General features: G+C 43.9%; 1 protein-coding gene across 2 annotated transcripts in view; it reads right to left on the reverse strand.

Moving 5' to 3' along the window:
* Positions 1-20,543, reverse strand: part of MED13L (mediator complex subunit 13L) — a 462,169-nt gene extending 441,626 nt beyond the window's left edge. For both annotated transcript variants that reach the window (XM_084649484.1, XM_084649483.1), the window contains exon 1: positions 19,737-20,543. In XM_084649484.1, the coding sequence (XP_084505610.1) occupies positions 19,737-19,808 (72 nt within the window). In that variant the 5' untranslated portion in view covers positions 19,809-20,543. The remainder of the gene's footprint in view (positions 1-19,736) is intronic.
* Positions 20,544-21,359: the final 816 nt, after the last annotated feature.

Consider the following 21,359-nt stretch of genomic DNA (forward strand, 5'->3'; position numbering starts at 1 on the left):
CTGAACTGTAGGGTACAGATGTGGGGACCTGCATGAAAGACTCCCTAAGCTTATTTTTACCAGCTTAGGTTTAAAATTTCCCCAAGGCACAAAGTTTTTGCCCTTGGATTAGTTAAACACTGCTACCACCAAGTGATTTAACAACCAATCAGGGAAGGACCACTTGGAGTTCCTATTTCCCCAAACTATCCCCTCCCAAGCCCATACACCCCCTTTCCTCGAGAGGCTTGAGAATAAACCAGATAAGCACAGACCAGCCTTGGATTTTTAACATCCAAAAAAACAAATTAGATTTTTTTTAAATAACTTTATTAGAAGAACAAAAAAAGATAAGAGAACAACTCTAAGATCAGAATGGAAGATAATCTTACAGGCAGTTAGAGTCAAAACACAGAGAATCCCTCTAGGCAAAACCTTGAGTTACAAAAAGACACAAACAGGAATACACATTTCCTCCAGCACAGCGAATTTCACAAGCCAAAACAAAGAAAACTTAATGCATTGTCTAGCTAGATTACTTACTAACTTTACAGGAGTTGGAGAGCTTGCATCCTTTATTTGTTCCCGGCAAAGATATCACACGGACAGACAAAAGCCTTTTCCCTCCCTCCAGATTTGAAAGTATCTTGTTTCCTCATTTGTCATTTTGAGTCAGCTGCCAGCCAGATTACCTGAACTTCTTAACCCTTTATAGGTAAAAGGACTTTTCCTTTGGTCAGGAGGGATTTTATAGCACTGTATATATTTTTTATTTTTATGACACGCTCCTCAAATCACAGATAGTGTCGGACAGCCAGTTCCACAGTGGCTGTGATTTCTTCCTAGAGCTCAAGGAGAAAACAGAGTTAATAAGACACATACACCTTTAGATATACTATTGACTATATAAAAGCTAACAATATTTCCCACATTTCAAGGACGATTTTAACCAGTTGATTTTAGGAAACCGTCAAGGGAGAGTGCATCAGCCACTCTGTTAGAAGTTCCTGTAATGTGTTGTATTTCAAAATAAAATCTTGGAGAGCTAAACTCCATCAAAGAAGTTTTTTATTATTGTCCTTGACGGCGTGAAGCCACTTCAGCACAGCATGGTCGGTTTGTAGTTGAAAACGCCATCCCCAAACGTATGGGCGTAGCTTTTCCAGTGTACAGACAATGGCATAGCATTCTTTTCGCTGATTGACCAGTGGCTTTCCCTCTCAGACAGTTTTTTGCTGAGAAAACGCGACAGGATGGAATTCTTGATCCGGTTCTTCCTGCATTAAAACTGCTCCCACACCAGGCTCAGACGCATCTGTGGTTACTAGGAACGGTTTGTCAAAGTCTGGGGCCCTTAGCACAGGATAAGACATGAGTGTCACTTTAGGCTGGTTAAAGGCCTTCTGACACTCTTCAGTTCACTGAACTGCATTTGGCTGGCTTTTTTGGTTAGGTCTGTCAGTGGGGCGGCGATTTCGCTGTATTGCAGTACAAATTACCTGTAATATCCAGCCAAGGCTAAGAAGGATTGGACCTGTTTCTTTGACTTTGGGACAGGCCACTTTTGGATAGCATCCACTTTGGCCTGTAAAGGGTTGATTGTTCCTTGACTCACCTGGTGTCCAAGGTAAGTCACTCTGTTTAGGCCTATGAGACACTTTTTAGCCTTAACAGTTAGTCTTGCCTCTTATGTGCTCAAAGACTTTTTGTAGATGTTCCCGGTGTTTTACACAGGAATCTGAAAATATGGCCACATCATCAAGGTAGGCGACTGCATATTTTCCCAATCCTGCTAGGAGACTTTCTACAAGTTTTTGGAAGGTGGCAGGCTGCATTTCGTAGCCCGAAAGGGAGCACATTAAATTCATACAGCCAGACATGTGTGATGAAGACTGACCTTTCCTTGGCGGATTCATCTAGCGGTACCTGCCAGTACCCCTTGGTTAAGTCCAAGGTAGAGATGAACTGGGCCCGTCCCAGTTTCTCCAATAGTTCATGTGTGCATGGCATTGGATAGTTGTCTGGGCGAGTTAGCTTACGGTAGTCTGCGCAAAAACATATCTCCCCATCTGGTTTGGGAACTAGAACCACTGGAGATGCCCGTGCACTGCCAGAGGGGCGGATTATACCCATCTGTAGCATATCCTGGATCTCCCATTCTATAGCAGTTTTAGCTTGAGGAGACACCTGGTAAGGTTGGACTTTAATTGGGTGAGCATTACCTGTGTCAATGGAGTGGTATGCCCATTCAGTCAGTCCTGGGGTGGCTGAGAACATCGGCGCGTAGCTAATGCACAGCTCCTTGATCTGCTGTCACTGCATACGCCCAAGGGTCATGGAGAAGTTTACCTTTTCCATGCCACCATCACTTTTCCCTTCACAGTAAATACCTTTAGGCCACTTGGCATCATATCCTCCCTGGGCTGTAAACTGACAAACGTTTAATTCTCTGAAATAAAAGGGCTTTGGAGAATTAATATGGTACACCTTATGCTTTCGGTTTGAGGTGGGGAATGCTATGAAATAATTAACAGCTCCAAGGTGCTCTTGGACCGTGAATGGCCCTTTCCACGACACTTCCATTTTATGGGACTGGAATGCCTTTAAGACCATGACCTGGCCCCAACCTTGAAGGACCGCTCTCTAGCATGTTTATCATACCAGGCTTTTTACTATTTTTGAGCATCTTTTAGGTTTTCTTTAGCAAGGGCTAAAGAGGTTTGGAGGGTGTTTTGTAGGTTGGTTACGAAGTCCAGAATGTTAGTTCCTGGAGAAGGTGTAAATCCCTCCCATTGCTGCTTCACCAAACGTAATGGTCCCTTAACCTCGCGGCCATATACAAGTTCAAATGGTGAAAGTCCTAAACTGGGATGTGGTACAGCTCTGTACGCAAAGAGCAACTGCTGCAACACTAGGTCCCAATCACTGGAGTGCTCATTTATGAATTTACGTATCATGGCCCCCAAAGTTCCATTAAACTTTTCCACCAGGCCATTTGTTTGATAGTGGTAAGGGGTGGCAACCAAGTGACTCACCCCATGGAGCTTCCCAAAGGCTTTCCATGTTCCTGCCAGGAAATTAGTTCATGCATCTGTAAGGATGTCGGTGGGCCAACCTATCAAAAATGTCTGTTAGTGCCTGGCACACACTTTTAGCCCTGCTGTTGCTTAGAGCTACTGCTTCTGGCCATCAGGTGGCAAAATCCATGAAAGTCAGTACGTACTGCTTTCCTCTGGGTGTCTTTTTTGGAAAAGGACCCAGAACCTCAATGACGGGGAGTGGCTGCACAGGGGCTTTGACCTGGTCTTGGGGGTTTTCCACCTTTTGGCACACCTCACAAGACCAGACATAGGTGGAAACATCCTTGCCATTCCCTTCCAGTAGAACGACTTTTCCAAATGGTCTTTGGTTCTGTTCACCCTAGCATGGCCACTAGGATGATCGCTAAGCTTAAGAGCTTTACCTGGTACTTAGCTGGAATTACCAACTGCCTCTGCGGATGCCAGTCTTCCTGGTGTACACCAGAAAGAGCTTTCTCTCTTGTATAGAAGTCCTCTTTCTACAACAAACCTGGATCTATTAGAAGAGCTGAGAGCCAGTGGGTTGCTTCGTGCCACCGTCCAAGCTCTCTGGAGGCTTTTATCTGCTTCCCGTTCGGTCTGGAACTGTTCCCTTGATGCTGGAGATGTCAGTTCCTCATTGGATTGTGGACCTGGGCTTGATCCCTCTGGAAGCGATGCAGGGGATGGGGCTGTTTCCGTTGACTGTGACCCGCTCTCCGCTGGTGCACTATGTTGGGGTTCAGGCTCCGGCTGAGCCTCTTGTGCAGGGTTATCTGCTGCTGCCAGTGCATGTTCGGTGGGGCCCTCTGGTGTTGGTGTTGCAAACACTGGATTCAGTGCTGGCAATGGTTCTGGTGCTGTTGTTCCGCCGGTTAAGGTTCTGAGACTGGCTCTGTCTGGGTCTCTGTGACTGGATCCACTACTGCTGTCGCAGACATTGGCATGGGGTCCGGTTCCATCACCTCTGTCTGGGTCTCTGGTAACATGGACTGGGCCCTGGTAGAAGTCTCAGGAACAGAGCTAGGTGTGACAACTTGCTTAGCCTGACCATTCCCACCCTCTTAGCCAGCTTTACATGGTTGGCCAAGTTTTCCCCCAGCAGCATGGGGATGGGATAATCATCACAGACTGCAAAGATCCACATTCCTGACCAACCCTTGTACTGGACCGGCAACTTGGCTGTAGGCATAGAATCATAGAATAGCAGGGTTAGAAGGGACCTCAGGACGTCATCTAGCCCAACCCCCTGCTCAAAGCAAGAATAATCCCCAACTAAAGCATCCCAGTAAGGGCTTTGTCAAGCCTGACCTTAAAAACTTCTAAGGAAGGAGATTCCACCACCTCCCTAGGTAACGCATTCCAGTGTTTCACTACCCTCCTAGTGAAGAAGTTTTTCCTAATTTCCAACGTAAACCTCCCCCACTGCAACTTGAGTCCATTACTCCTCGTTCTGTCATCTGCTACCACTGAACAGTCTAGAGCCATCCTCTTTGGAACCCCCTTTCAGGTAGTTGAAAGCAGCTATCAAATCCCCCCTCATTCTTCTCTTCCGAGACTAAACAATCCCAGGTCCCTCAGCCTCTCCTCATAAGTCATGTGTTCCAGTCCCCTAATCATTTTTGTTGCCCTTTGCTGGACTCTCTCCAATTTATCCACATCCTTCTTGAAGTGTGGGGCCCAAAACTGGACACAGTACTCCAGATGAGGCCTCACCAATGTTGAATAGAGGGGAACGATCACGTCCCTCGATCTGCTGGCTATGCCCCTACTTATACATCCCAAAATGCCATTGGTCTTCCTGGCAACAAGGGCATACTGTTGACTCATATCCAGCTTCTCATCCACTGTAACCCCTAGTCCTTTTCTGCAGAACTGCTGCCGAGCCATTCGGTCCTTAGTCTGTAGCGGTGCATGGGGTTCTTCTGTCCTAAGTGCAGGACTCTGCACTTGTCCTTGTTGAACCTCATCAGAGTTCTTTTGGCCCAATCCTCCAATTTGTCTAGGTCCCTCTGAATCCTATCCCTACCCTCCAGCGTATCTACCACTCCTCCCAGTTTAGTGTCATCTGCAAACTTGCTGAGGGTGCAATCCACACCATCCTCCAGATCATTACAAAAGATATTGAACAAAACCGGTCCCAGGACCGACCCTTGGGGCACTCCACTTGATACCGGCTGCCAACTAGACATGGAGCCATTGATCACTACCCGTTGAGCCCGACAGTCTAGCCAGCTTTCTAGCCACCTTATAGTCCATTCATCCAGCCCATACTTCTTTAACTTACTGGCAAGAATACTGTGGGAGACCATGTCAAAAGCTTTGCTAAAGTCAAGGAACAACACGTCCACCGCTTTCCCCTCTTCCACAGAGCCAGTTATCTCGTCATAGAAGGCAATTAGATTAGTCAGGCATGACTTTCCTTTGGTGAATCCATCCTGACTGTTCCTGATCACTTTCCTCTCCTCTAAGTGCTTCAGAATTGATTCCTTGAGGACCTGCTCCATGATTTTTCCAGGGACTGAGGTGAGGCTGACTGGCCTATAGTTCCCAGGATCCTCCTTCCCCTTTTTAAAGATGGGCACTACATTAGCCTTTTTCCAGTCATCCGGTACCTGCCCCGATCGCCATGAGTTTTCAAAGATAATGGCCAATAGCTCTGCAATCACATCCGCCAACTCCTTTAGCATTCTCGGATGCAGAGCATCCGGCCCCATGGACTTGTGCTCGTCCAGCTTTTCTAAATAGTCCCAAATCACTTCTTTCTCCACAGAGGGCTGGTCACCTCCTCCCCACGCTGTGCTGCCCAGTGCAGTAGTCTGGGAGCTGACCTTGTTCGTGAAGACAGAGGCAAAAAAAGCATTGAGAGTACATTAGCTTTTTCCACATCCTCTGTCACTAGGTTGCCTCCCTCATTGAGTAAGGGGCCCACACTTTCCTTGACTTTCTTCTTGTTGCTAACATACCTGAAGAAACCCTTCTTGTTTCTCTCAACATTTTTTGCTAGCTGCAACTCCAGGTGTGATTTGGCCTTCCTGATTTCACTCCTGCATACCTAGGCAATATTTTTATACTCCTCCCTGGTCATTTGTCCAATCTTCCACTTCTTGTAAGCTTCTTTTTTGTCTTTAAGAGCAGCAAGGATTTCACTGTTAAGCCAAGCTGGTCGCCTGCCATATTTACTGTTCTTTCTACACATCGGGATGGTTTGTCCCTGTAACCTCAATAAGGATTCTTTAAAATACAACCAGCTCTCCTGGACTCCATTCCCCCTCATGTTAGTTATTCTCCCAGGGAATCCTGACCATCAGTTCCCTGAGGGAGTCAAAGTCTGCTTTTGTGAAGTCCAGGGTCCGTATTCTGCTGCTCTCCTTTCTTCCTTGTGTCAGGATCCTGAACTTGACCATCTCGTGGTCACTGCCTCCCAGGTTCCCCTCCACTTTTGCTTCCCCTACTAATTCTTCCCAGTTTGTGAGCAGCAGGTCAAGAAGAGCTCTGCCCCTAATTGGTTCCTCCAGCACTGCGCCAGGAAATTGTCCTCTACCCTTTCCAAAAACTTCCTGGATTGTCTGTGCACTGCTGTATTGCTCTCCTAGTAGATATCAGGGTGATTGAAGTCTCCCATGAGAACCAGGGCGTGCGATCTAGTAACTTCCGTTAGTTGCCAGAAGAAAGCCTCGTCCACCTCACCCCCCTGGTCCGGTGGTCTATAGCAGACTCCCACCATGACATCACCCTTGTTGCTCACACTTCTAAACTTAATCCAGAGACACTCAGGTTTTTCTGCAGTTTCATATCGGAGCTCTGAGCAGTCATACTGCTCTCTTACATACAGTGCAACTTCCCCCACCTCTTCTGCCCTGCCTGTCCTTCCTAAACAGTTTATATCCATCCATGATAGTACTCCATTTATCTGAGTTATCCCACCAAGTCTGTTATTCCAATCACATCATAATTCCTTGACTGCCAGGACCTCCAGTTCTCCCTGCTTGTTTCCCAGGCTTCTTGCATTTGTGTATAGGCACCTGAGAACTTGTTGTTTGTCCTGCTTTCTTAGTATGAGGCAGGAACCCTCCCTTTTCGCGCTCTCCTGCTTGTGCTTCCTCCCCGTTTCCCACGTCCCCACTTACCTCAGGGCTTTGGTCTCCTTCCCCCGGTGAACCTAGTTTAAAGCCCTCCAAACTAGGTTAGCCAGCCTGCTTGCGAAGATGCTCTTCCCAAAAGAGTTTGACTTGAACGATAGAACAGTCACTTGGACCTCTGGGTCAATGAAGTTGGGGTCCACTAAGGATTGGTGGATAGCCGACACTTGTGCTCCAGTGTCCCTCCAAGCTGTAACCTTCTTCCTGCCCACACTTAGTTTCCCTCCGCTCTGAGGGTATCTGGGAGGCATCTGGGCCTGAGGACCTCTGGTGTGATTCCAGTGCAATGAACTGTAATCTGTTGGGGTTCTTCGGGCAGTTGGCCTTTACATGCCCCAGCTCATTACATTTAAAACATCGCCCAGCTGACTGGTCACTGGGGCGAGGTGGGTTGCTGGAGAACAGTGTGGCGGGATGATAAGGTGTCTGAAGTGTTCCTTGGGGTGTAGTTGGGGCCTTGGGCTGCCCCCGGGAGTAGCGTATGGTCTGAGGGTGTCCCTTTTGGTATCCGCTCAAACTGCCACCAGGGTTGTTCCTTTCTCCTCCCTCCACCTGTTTTGTTCCGGTTTGCTCCACCTCTCTGGCAGTCTAGGACTGCTCGTATTGATCAGCATAAGAAGCAAGATTTTCTGCTGAGTCCATTTTCTTATCCCATAAACACTGTTTTATATCATCCTTGGACATATTCAGGAATTCCTCCTGTATCATTAAATCCCGCATTCCTCCAAAGCTAGTTACATCCCATCCTTTGAGCCATTTATCAAACAGATCCCTCATCTGGTTTACATAAGCCACATTACTTAGTCCAAGCCTTCTCTTAAGGGTTTGAAATTTTACTTTAAGTTTCAGGTATAACTTTAAATTGTTTTAAAACCAAATCCTTGACTTTATCATAGTCAGAAGCCTCATCAATAACAATAGGCATCTTGTTGAATATTTCCAGAGCTCTTCCAGTCAATTTTGCGACAAATGTGGTCATCTTGTGAGCGTCAGGAATTTTATGGAGTGTGCACAGTCTCTCAAAGGTGAGAAAATATTCAGCAGTATCACTGGATTCATCATACTATGGACATAGTCCCTCCCATTTGTGGATTGTTGGGAAGGACTGTTAGGGTTATTTGGTATATTCTGCTGAGCCCTTGCCTTCTCTATCTTCAGTGCATGCTTCCTCTCTTTTTCCCTCTCCTCCATTTCTTTTTCTTTTGCCTCCATAGCTCTCCTGTGGGTAGACTCCTGGGCAGACTCCTCTGTCTTTGCCCTTTTTCTTTTGCCGCCATAGCTCTCTTGTGGGCAGCTTCTGCCTTCACCCTGACTTCTTCGTGCATCAATCTCCATCTGTCTGAGTTCTACCCATCTTTCATGTTCCTTTTGTCTTTCCTCAGCTTCCAATCTGGCTAATTCCAGTTTCTGTTGGACATTGCTTTCTGTCCTCCTAGCTTCTTTGTGTTTAAACTAGCCATACCCAAGAGTTAGAAAGAAAGAAAAAAAACCCTTGAATTGTGAATTCCCAATTCGCTGTGCTGTAACCTGAAACCTTTGCCTCTGATAGCTGTTCTCAGCCTACAGAAAAATCCTTTTATTAAAAAACTAAAACCTCTGCCTCCAAACAAAGACAGAAAACCCTCTAGCTGCTCTCAGTTAAAAAAAAAAACTAAAGCAAAAAACCTCTTCAGGTCTGTGCTTCTGGTTCAAAATGATCCCACCACGCTACCACCAAGTCAGGGTTCCTTCCCCACTCTGAACTGTAGGGTACAGATGTGGGGACCTGCATGAAAGACTCCCTAAGCTTATTTTTACCAGCTTAGGTTAAAACTTCCCCAAGGCACAAAGGTTTTGTCCTTAGATTAGTTAAAGGCTGCCACCACCAAGTGATTTAACCACCAGTCAGGGAAGGACCACTTGGAGTTCCTAATTCCCCAAACTCTCCCCTCCCAAGCCCTTACACCCTCTTTCCTAGGGAGGCCTGAGAATAAACAAGATGAGCACAGACCAGCCTTGGATTTTTAACATCCAAAAAACCAAATTAGAGTCTTAAACAAAAAAAGATAATAGAACAACTCTAAGATCAGAATGGAAGATAATCTTACAGGCAGTTAGAGTCAAAACAGATAATCCCTCTAGGTAAAACCTTAAGTTACAAAAAAAAAAAAAAATACACATTTCCTCCAGCACAGCGAATTTCACAAGCCAAAACAAAGAAAACTTAATGCATTTTCTAGCTGGATTACTTACTAACTTTACAGGAGTTGGACGGCTTGCATCCTTTATCTGTTCCCGGCAAAGGTATCACACAGACGGACAAAAGCCTTTTCCCTCCCTCCAGATTTGAAAGTGTCTTGTTTCCTCATTTGTCATTTTGGGTCAGCTGCCAGCCAGGTTACCTGAGCTTCTTAACCCTTTACAAGTAAAAGGACTTTGTCTCGGGCCAGGAGAGATTTTATAGCACTGTATACATAAAGGTGATTACCCTTCCCTTTATTTTTATTGCAGAACCTGATAAGAAGAGCCTCTGGAGATACTAGCACTGATTTGAGGGGGAGGGAGAAGCTTGTTAAAACTAAGTTACTTAGAGCTTGTCTACACTTACAGCACTGCAGCTGCACCACTGTAGCACTTTAGTGAAGAGGACTACACCAATGGGAGAGCTTCTCCCATATACGTAGGTACTCCAACTCCCTGAGAGGCAGCAGCTACACTGATGGGAGAAGCCCTCCCATTAACATAGTGCTGTCTACACCAGGAGTTAGGTCAGTATAACTGTGTCCAGACCTGAAGTATAATTGCTACATCAGTGCCACACCACCAATTATTGAACAGAACAACCCACAGATACTTTCTTAAGTGGGTTCTTTCAGAATTAATAGTCAAGTCATTCATGTGATTCCAGCTGTATAAAAAGATCATACAAATAACAATGAAGATTTCTGGATTGCAAACATGGTATTTCCCTCAAACTGTAATAATCTACAGTCATACCAAAACAATTCAAATTTAAATATTGTCATAAATATGGCAGCACTCCCAAGGAAAGTTTGCCTAAACTGTTTAGATTTGTGTGAAACTTAAATGATGTCTGGCTTAATAAATAAAAAGCTAAACTGAAATCCTTGCACTGAAAAACCAAAAACTTACCAGAAGGTGTCAGAAAGCTTATTTTCAGATATCCCACAGCAGAGGACTCATGCTAATGTAAGATGATGTAAGTAACTGAAGTCACAATAAAAACATGATACTAGCTGTCATTATTAGTATCACATGCCTTTCATGCCTCTGGTGCTTATTTTCTGATTGTCTGTGTGCAGACGGAATGTACCACAAAGCTTCAATGTCATTTTGGTGATGTGGTAAATGAAATAGCTATAGTACAGCAGGCTACTTGTATTAGTTTATCTGTCTCCACCTGGTCTGAAGCTCATTTTTAAAAAATGGTTTTCCCCCTTCCCTGTCAGTAGCTAGTAACTCCAGAGGGAAAGTGACAGGAGAATATTTATTTTAGGGATGGAGGACTGCAGAAGGAGAAACCATGGGGGACTAGGATGCAACACAGAACTGGCAGGATTGTAATACCAAAATGATAACTACAATAAAAAGAGTTACAACCTCATGTAATCTAGTAAACAAAGGAATGCTCTTTCATATAAAAGATGAGTGTTTAGTTATGTGTTTATTGCAAAGTACATTTGTTCCAATCGTATATAGCCTGACTATTCAAAAGATTAAGATATACCAAAAGAAGCATATGCAAGTTGGTAAGAGGGAGGACACAGAAGCACAACGTATTATATAGCATATTTTTCAGTGAAAAGATTCATAGTAGCTCACTGGTATATTCACAGAATATAACCTGGAATATTTGGGGCATTTCTTTAATTATCATTGGGTAATAAATACATTTTTTTAATCTTACTTCACTGAATGAAAAAAGCCCACATAATAAATCATCACTCCACGTCCAGTCAGGATTGTGACTACAACATGAACTCCCAACATAAAATATTTCTACATCCTTGTATATAGTAAGTGCGGCAAGTGAAGAAACTGATACCTACAAAATAATGTAGAGGTCCCTTGGTGAGATTCGATCCTAGAAAATGCACATTTCATAGATACAAATTATTTTTTATTTTGTTAATATTGGAAAAAACTAAGTATCTCCTCAATGTAATGAAGTGAATTCATCCATCAGTGCAAGATGACAGAACTTCAGATCATTCTAATAAACATTCTTGAAAGTACCAAAGAAACAGCTTGAATGCCAACATCTCTCACAACTGACTCTTCAATATAATGAAATAAATTTTCCTAGAACCATCGGGTTCTCAACCTTTTCCTGAGATACCTCCAAAAGGGTAAAAAAATGCCAAGACCCAGAGGGCGGGGGATGCCTCAGGGCTCTGGGCTTCAGTCACCAGACAGAAGGAGGATGAGGGCTTTAGCCCCATGGGGCACCAGGCAGGGGTTGGGGCCCTCCATAGGTGTAGTCTGACTTCTATTTGAGGGGGCCAGTTCCGCACAGCAGTGCCCAGGGACGGAGCACCACCTCTACCCCTGACTCACCTTCAGCAGCCCACCTAGCCTGTCTGGGTTGGGGGGGGGAGGGAGAAGGGGAGGGGACACAACCAAAACTCGTAACTCAAAGGGGGGGCACTCAGCTCAAAAAGTCTGAACCCCACTCAGGGTGCAGGCAGCTGTGTGCAGACAGGGGGGTAACTCAGGGTGCAGGGAGAGGGATAGGTAGGGGCTATGTCCCAGCAGAGGGCACCCCCGGCGGTCGCTGCTCCCCCAGGACTCTGCCTGTATGAAATTTTAGTTTGTACTGACTTCACTACTACTTTTTATGTAGCCTGTTGTAAAACTAGGCCAATATCTAGATGAGTTGATGTACGCCCTGGAATACCTCTGCATACCTCCAGGCGTACATGCATCCCTGGTTGAGAACCACTGGTATAAACCATCCAAGACACATGGCTATCCAGCCTCTCTTTGAAAACCTCCAGAGAAGAAGCTTCCACAACTTCCCTATGCAATTTGTTTCATTGTCCTACTGTTCTTCCAATTAAGCTTTTCCTAAAATGTTATCTACATCTGCTATGCTGTAGTTTGAACCCACTGCCTCTTGCCCTGCCCTCTGTGGCAAGAGAGAACACTTTTTGTCCATCTTTTTTATGGCAGCCTTTCAAGTATTTGAAGACCGCTATCACATTCCCCCTCAATCTACTCTTTTCCAAACTAAATCTACCCAGTTCCTTCAGCCTTTGCTCATATAGCTTGCATTCCATCCCCTTGATCATCTTTGTCATTCGCCTCTGTATCCATTCCATTTTCTACATCCTTTCTATACAGAGGTGACCAAAACTGGACACAGTATTCTCGATGAGGCCTAACCAGCACGAAGTGAGTGGCAGTATCACCTCCCATGACTTGCATGCTATGCCTCTGTTAATGCAACCAAAAATTGCATTTGCTTTTCCTAAATGGAACACATTTTTATTTTAAGAAAATGTTAGAGATGCAGATTAAACTAAAAATCTGCTTCAGTGAAAGAAATGGATACCTGTATTCTAGTAATCTCTTAAAATTCTATTTTAAACTATGTAATAATCACATTCTTATATGCAATAGCTTAATTTCCCAAAAATATTTTTAAAACAAAATCACAAAATCTTGGCCAAAATTAACAACTCCAAATTTTAAAATCCAACTTGGAGTTACAGTATAAAGGAAATGGAGTTATACACTATTAAGTGTATTTTTAAAAGTATTGCAAATAGACATTTTATATCTTTCATTGTTAAAAAGTGGATATAACAAACTAAAATCATGTGCCCAATCCTGCTCCTAATGAAATCAATGGCAAACTCACAACTACTGTATGTTTTTAAATCTTGCTTTTAAGGTTTTTAACATTTTCCTAAAACTATTTACAACATGGAATAATTCTATAGGCATAGGTTAGTTCATAAGCCTGTGACGTATTAGATTTATAATTACAATAATGGAAGCACTAAGCACACGTTTCTACCACTGGTCATTCACCAAGTTTTTACAGAGATCCATTAGACTGTGGAATTAGCTCCATGGGAAATTGTGGAAGCCCATCATCAGAGTTACTTAAAACTGGAAACAATCTTTCCTTTGCAGAGAATGCATCAAGGTAACTAATAAAACTACTTCCATTTCTAGCTCATTATACCTTACTATTTATATTGTATGTCCTAAATTAGCGTAGAAAACTAGAAGATTTTTTAGATAATATAAAATCATCTTGACTAAATTTAGATGGAACTTTAGACACATAATAAATCATACTGTAACACCTACGAAGTACGCCATCACTGAATGGTAGATATAACTCACTAATGTTGTGGAGATAGCACTATGCTGGCCAACAATATGGAATCTGAATCACTGCATTTATGGTAAACAGCTACAAGTAGGGTGTTGTATTGGTTAAATTGTTAGCAACTCCTTATGAGTGGATAGGGCATCAAATGACCTTCAGCAAGTGGTCATTTGACCTCTAGTCAGTGTCAAGAAATGACTTCCTGAGTATCTCCATCAGCTATCACCTTATTTCTTATCTTCCCTTTTTGAAGGAAAAACTACTGAGAAGCCTGTTTTGAGTAATCTGCCACCATCTGGACTTCTTCGATTTCCTTGATCCCTAACAAGTCTGGTTTTTAGTGTCAGAATGTTAACTGAGACTGCGCACATTGGCTGATCTCCTTCTAATGATGATAATGGTAGGTGATTCCTGTTGATATTTTTCAGTCAGTCAATTAGTATTCTTTGATACCAATGACCATGAGAGTTTGCTGGTTTGCTTGTGAACTCTGACTGGAGTGAGTGATATCACTCCAACTATTCTGCTCTTTCCTGCAGAGGATCTCTCAAAGAATCCTTTTGGGCAACTACTCATGTCCAAAACAATGTAATATCTTTCCTGCAAGGTTCTATGAAGTTCCATCTGATCTCCTAAATGTGCATAAGGTCTGCAATATGATTTGCACTGTGGTCATAATCAGCTTTATGTTTTGTTTTCATCAGATGCAATCCTATGTTTATCATCTATGCTTTCCCAGGGCAAAACACTCAGGTCCTTTATTAAGTCAGGATTCCCAATAAAACTGAAACTTAGGTGAGAACAAATTGGCTGAAACTCCATTTGGAGCAGAAAACATTGGGAAAAGATCTTGAAAATATAGCAGGTGTGAGTCTTGCCTTCATCATCGATGCTTAGAGGAGATTATCCACTTTTTGCTCAAGAAGTTGGCAAATTAGACTTTTCTCCTGCCAGCTCTTTGCCATCTGCCTTTTTTTAAATCTGCATCCTATAAGCTGTTTGCAATGTTTTCTCATGGACCCAGATTTCACTACAATAACCTCTGCCTTTGTCACAGCCAGAATGGATTATTGCAAAGGTGAACCGTATTTGCATGACACAGACCAAGTTTCAATAGAGAAATAGTCTGGTGGACTATCTCCCACTTCCTATCATGAGTCTGTTAATTATTTCACAATATCCCTGCAGCAGCTCCAATAACTGATTACTCAAAAAAGTAAAAGCACAGAAGTATTTTAACTTCTCTAATTGTACGGTTTTATCGTTTTTGAATAATCAAACTGTTTTGGATTTTCATTCAGTCTGCCTCTTCAGGTGCTCCACAGTTGCCTAGTGTCCTATACACACTACTGCCCCTCTTCCACTGCTCTTCTGAACATACCTTTCATATAGTAGATCCAGTACCACTGGCGAATAATCACTCATCTCCCACTAGCAACATCCAGTAACAGCTCACAGCACCTCTCCCACTGGTGACTCTAGTCTCTCCTCCTATGAGGCAATGGCCCATAGCAGAAGCACTTTAGGAAACTTGAGCTAGCAGCAAGGAGTTTACCAAACTCTGAATCTTGCTTCTAATACTAGAGCAACAAAGACTTACCTTACTAGACTTCAGGGCTCAATAAAAGACCCACCCTTTATAAAACAATCATAGGAAAAGGGAGAGAAAAACAAAAAAGAAGTGTAAGGGAAACAGGGTAGGGGACAATCTTTTTTTGTTCATCTCTGAATCACATGATGCTGCATAAAGTTATTTTTTGTTTTCAAATGATTAAATTATTTTGCTATGTGTGCAATGAAGTTAAGAAAGGTGAATTTTAGACCTAAAATAAATACTTATTACTTCATTTCACTAGTAAACAAGATCTGTATCTTGGGGGGTTTTTTTTGTTTGTCCACAAAAGATATTTTATGTTAAAAGAACATCAATAACTATTGCATTTTAGTCATATAGAGAGTAGATCCTAAAAACCCTTACTCCCACGTAAGTAATCCTTAGTCATTTTCACAGTCAATTAACTTCAAAGACTATTTGCATGAGTAAGGTTTACGCATGTGAGGAAGGGCTGCAGAACTGAGCCCACATTTGTAGCATTTTGGTATACTGTATTCAGAATATTTGCTCTTTCAAAAAAGTATTAGCCAGCTATAACAACAACATACTAAACTCATACATTATTCCACATAGATATATTACTACCTACATAAACATGTTTCCTTGCAAGAGTCAGATATCGCAGTCATTGTGTGGCACTGTTATTAATAAAATAAAATCTCTAACACCATGTGCTATAAACAAGAGGATTCTAAACAAAAACATGTTTCAGTAAGCTAAACTATTTTCACACAGAACAGATTATACTGTAAATACTAAAAAAATCCACACTTTTATCAGCATTCTGAAGACAAATGTATAAAATGTTGTTTTTATTGTAATATCTGCCTACACTGGGAGCAGAGCTACTAAGTTCTCAGGAAAAACACATAAAAATGGTGGGCTTTGTGGGGTGTTTTGTTTTTCACTTGATAGGCAATATGAATGCTAACATTATGGCACTGTGAATTTCTGCTTCAGTTCAGCAATGATATGATTGCGTGCCTGTGTGTGTTAGTTAAGATATATATATATAACATAATACACACACACACACACACAAATAACAGTCCTTCATACCACTATTATGGACAAGTTTCATGCAACATTAGCTATGGTATGTTTGAGATCACAATCAAGCTCTGGATAACCATTCTTCATCGAGATTAAGAAAAAGTATAATTCAAGATAAATATTACAATGTCCTAATTTCAGTGATCTTGAATGAAATGTCATTTCTATAGCATCACCACATAGGAAAAACACTGTGTTCCATCCTTGAGCTCATTATGCAAAACCATGAACTATCAGAAAATCTCTATTTAAAAAACAATAATTTCAAGTACAAGGATTCAAAGTAAATCATCATGCCTATCAATCTCCTTAAAAATAATCTACACATGATAAACAAAAGTTCAAAAAGCTAATTTTATATCAAACAACAAAAACACTAAGTTAACAAGTCACATGCTAATGATGGGATTAAAAAAAAAAAAGGCTGAAGGTTTTTTGAATATTGTAAAGCTTCTGTAGCTACTTCACTATTGTAATTATTCCATCAAGAATTCCATGTTCTGTTTAAGGTAAAGATTAATGCAAGACTAAGGTAAAAATGAACATGGTACAGCTAAATTACACTTCTTCTAATAACTGGGTTGTCTTAAATCAATATTGCACTAGTCTTGTTCCTAAGAACTACACTGCTTCACAAGAACCAAACCAATACACAACAATTCTGTATATTTTGTTCTGTTGTATTCAGAAGATAATCTACCAGCAAGAGCTCCTGTAGTTTATAATCTGGTCTACTGTAGTTTTAATACTTCATAAATTCTGACAAATTTAACAGTTTGAGGGTAAAATGTCAATGCCTGTGACCAAACATTTTTAATTAATATTCTCCTTGTCAATACTCTTTAATGGTACATTTATCAATAAAGTTCTAATAATTAGTAATGCAACTGAAAAAATGGAACATCACATTAATATTTGAGTTTGCTGATTACACTGCAAGCTATGCTCTATAAAATGCTACTGTCACTTATAAAGTTACTATTTAAGGACTATACTTTGCAACACCTTATTTCGTGCATATCCCCAATAATTACTCACATGTGTAAGGGTCTGCAGAATCAGACATATTACAAAAAAAATACCACTAAACTAGGAGATATATATATACACACACACACACTTACGCTCAAGTAATAGCTAGAGGCAAACCATGTTGGGGCCCCATTGTGCTAGGCAAAATACAAAACAATTACAACACAGCTGTCCTCTGATCCCGTTACAACATGTTTAAAGTCTAAAGCATGAAAATGACTCTACCTTGGTTAAGTGACCCATTTAAAAACGGTTAGGTACTGCCCACACCTACAAATTTTAAGCCAAGTTATGCCTTGCAAACTACTTCGTGTTAAATAAAAACATATCTACAAACAGTTGTTTAAATGTTATTTGATATTACACAAAAAATGTTTGGGAAACTGATAAGGTGGTTTTAAAAGCCCAAATTTGAAGTGGAATAACCTTAGCATAATCTGATTGTATAGAGGCTTTTATACATCAGTCTGAATGCAAGAGCACTTTTAAAAGCAAACTCCATAAATGTTTGTATTTTTATTTCACTGACATTATGCATACAATTAAAAAAAATTGCTGCTCTATAGAAGTTACTTAGTATAAGCTCTGGAAAAAAAAAAATCTGAAAATCTAAGCTTTGTAATTCATGCTACCATATACCAAGAATTATTTTACCTGTGATGGACTGACAATGGGACAACAACTATACCACGTATACCTCCCAAAACTTATTAATCAATTTCCTAAACAAAAGAGGTGAATGAAGTTGTTATGGTTTTGGGGGGTTTTTTTGTTTGGTAGGTTTTTTTAAACTAATATTAACTGTTCTTTAATTTACTGGTGACAATCTTTCCTGATACAGTTGATTCTCTTGTATTCACTGGTTAGCTTTTCTTAGAATGCAAGACTGGTGTGCACAAACCACTTTTTACCATTGCTGTATCTGTAGGCATATACTAGGGGTACAAAAGCATTGCAAACATTAGCATAAGTGCAAGTTTCAATAATGTTACATAGCTCTGAAAGTGGTTATAACTCAATAAAAAGCCAAAAAGAATGGTATTTGTTATTAACAGACACCCAAAAGCCTTGTCAGGAGGATCAGGATCCCACTGTACAAACACATAGCAAAATAAAACCTCTTCCCCAAAAGAATTATATTCTCATTAAAGACAAGGCACAACATGTCAGGAACAAACAATCCAAAGGAAGATATTGATGATTGTGCATGGAAGAAAGACTGAGTTTAACAATAATTAAAGAAAGAATATCATCATGTGGCTACAGAGGCTAGCAATATGCATAACTAGAAGGTTCTGAGTTAACCATATTTTAACATCAGCGTTTTTAAAAATTTCTTACTCAACAATTCACATTCTTTTTTCCACCTCTTGAGAAAAGTAAACCTGAACTCTATTATTTTGGTGGGGGGGGGGGGAGAGGGTGTATTTGTTTTTTTTATTTCCTCTCCCACACCACCTGGAATACAGGCTATACCCAGTTGCTTTCCACCTTATCTTATGAGTTACCATTTCACCAATAAACATCCTATACTCTACCCCTCCTCCCCCTTGGGTAGCTATTGTGGACCCAAGAGTTCTCCCCTTCACTCCACTAACATCCCTGCAGCTATAGCGTACAATAAAGCAAAAAGGCATTTTCAAATAAAATGTCATTAATACAGACAGCAAGTAATTGTTCTTTCTATTCATATTTAATTAAGATTAAAAATCTGTACTTAGTTGCAACTGTTCAATCTGAACAATTGATACCTTAAGTGTTGTAAGATTAAACCATGCAATCTAAGTACAAAGTGAAAGTTGTCAGCTACCAGTGAGATGGGAAGATAGCATCTATGTTATCAAGCCACCCAGCATGTTGCATTTTCAGCTAATGCTTTTCTTGCAAGGCCAGAAAAAGTCCCCTCTCCGCCCCCCCGCCGCCCCCCGATCGGTGCAGCGGGGGAACGGCTGTAAAACCATAAAGACAGCTGACGTTCAGACACAAGAGCCCAGAGTGCAAGTCCTACAGATAACCACATTGCATGAACTGTTTGCTGCTGAAATGGCGTTTGTCATTACGAAAGATGAGGGGGAAAAATCCACACGCAGTTGAAGAGGCACAAAGCACAAGGGCATGAAGTGCCAAAGCAGGCAGGGGCGGGGAGAGAAGACTGTTTACCCCAGGAGATGGTCACACATGCAGGCAGCACAGGCAGGGGACACCCAATCCGTTGCCTTGACATCTCGTATTCAGATCAATGCAGCTGTGTGGGGAACGCACGCTTGCAACAAACGATGTTAAAGAGCAAAATAAACACGGAGCTGAGCCGCGGGGAGGGGCTAGCGGCGGAGCAGCCCCACGGGCCCAGCGGGAGGGAGCAGCCCCACGGGCCCAGGCTATAAAGCCCCTGGCAGCTGCACCGAACAGACAAAGTTGCTGCGCCGCTGCTCGAAGGAGCAGCAGGGTCCCTGTGTGAGCCCCGACCAGCCGGACTTCGGCCTTCGCGCTCACACCCCCCTCCGGGCACTTACCAGCGAGAAGAGGTTGGAGTGACAGTCCTCCAGGCTGGCCCCGTTCGCCACCCAGTTCGCCGCTGCAGTCATGATCCTCGGCGAGCCCGGCCACCAGAGCGGGGCATGTCTGAGGAGACGGGCCCGGCAGGAAGGAAGAAGCGCCCGGGGCTCCCTGGGTCAGCCCGCTCCGCCTGTCACAGGGGCCGCCGCCGCCGCAGTCCTGCCCCTCGCTGTGTCCCCAGCACAAGCACCAAAGCCCGAGGACGGGGCAGTGACCGGCAGGGGGCGCTCCACAGACTGGGGCCTCGATCCGCCTACCCGCCCCCTGCCAAATAATCCACGGCAAGCCGAGCCGACCGGCCCGAGGCCCGCCGCCAAGGGGCTCCGGCCGCCCTCCGGCCCGGCGCTCCCAGCCCCGGCCGCCCCGCTCCTCCGCGCGCCGCTTCGGCCCCCGGTGCGGGGCTCGCCTCAGGGGGTCTCTTCCCGCGGCCCAGCTGCGGCCCCTGCAGGGGGCAGCTCAAGCGGGGGGGCCTGGTCCGGGCCCCAGGCAGTGGCGGCGGCTGCTGACGGGGGGCGCTGTCTCGGCTGCGGCCGTGTCTCCTCCCCTCCCCGCCCGGCCGCCCCTCGCTGCTGCCGCCGCTGGCGGTGGGTGGATGGTGTTTTCCTGCTGCCGCCGCCACCGCCTTGTTTACGCTCCGCGCGGGGCTCCCGGTGCTGCGGGCGACCGGCGGCAGCCGCGGACCAGAGCGCGCGCGCTGTCCCTGCCCGTCCTCGCCGCCCTCGGCTTGGCCCTGCCCGCCCGGCGGCCCCGCTCGCCAGCTCCTCCTCACACACTCGCCTCTGCCTCTCCACTCTGACAGCAATGGCGGCCGCCAGGCACAGTGCGCCTCGCCATTGGCCGCCGCCGTACCACGTGAGCCGTTCTGAGCGGAGGGGGAAGCGACCGCTCAGCTCCCTCCTCCGTCTCCCCCCGCCCGCTGCCTCCGAGACGTTCCACTGGGGGCGCTGTAGAGCAAGGAATACGCCGCCTTCTGCTGCACTGGGTGGGCCCCCAGCACCTAAGGGCCCGCTTCCCATGCAGCAGGTGGTTCCACACCCACCTCCTACAGAAGAGCAGGGCCAAGATTCAGTACTTCAGCTAGGGCTTGGGAGTAAGGCCCGGAGCTGCAAAGCCAGTGCAGCTACTAGGCAAGAGTGCCAAGAGCTGCGATAGAGCCCTTATCTCCCCCTCTAGTCCTTAGTTAGGGTACTGCTGGTGCGGACACCTATGTTACAGCTCTGCTTCAAGAAAAGGAGGACTTGGGGCGCCTTGGAGACTAACCAGTTTATTTGAGCATAAGCTTTCGTGAGCTTTTGCTCACGAAAGCTTATGCTCAAATAAACTGGTTAGGCTCTAAGGCGCCCCAAGTCCTCCTTTTCTTCTTGCAAATACAGTCTAACACGGCTGCTACTCTGAAGCTCTGCTTCAGGAACTAATGGCTATAGCCAGACATAGGTCACCTGTACTTTAGTCCTTCCCATCACCCACACTCAATAGCAGCAGGGGAAGCAGTTAGCAAACAGCCTCCCTGAACCTCTCCTTCCTCATCCATAAAATGGGGATAATATGTTTTAGAACAGCCAGTCCATGCTCCATAAATA

The sequence above is a fragment of the Lepidochelys olivacea genome, assembly GCF_965140295.1.
Source record: "Lepidochelys olivacea isolate rLepOli2 genome assembly, chromosome: 15".
Lineage (NCBI taxonomy): Eukaryota > Metazoa > Chordata > Testudines > Cheloniidae > Lepidochelys > Lepidochelys olivacea.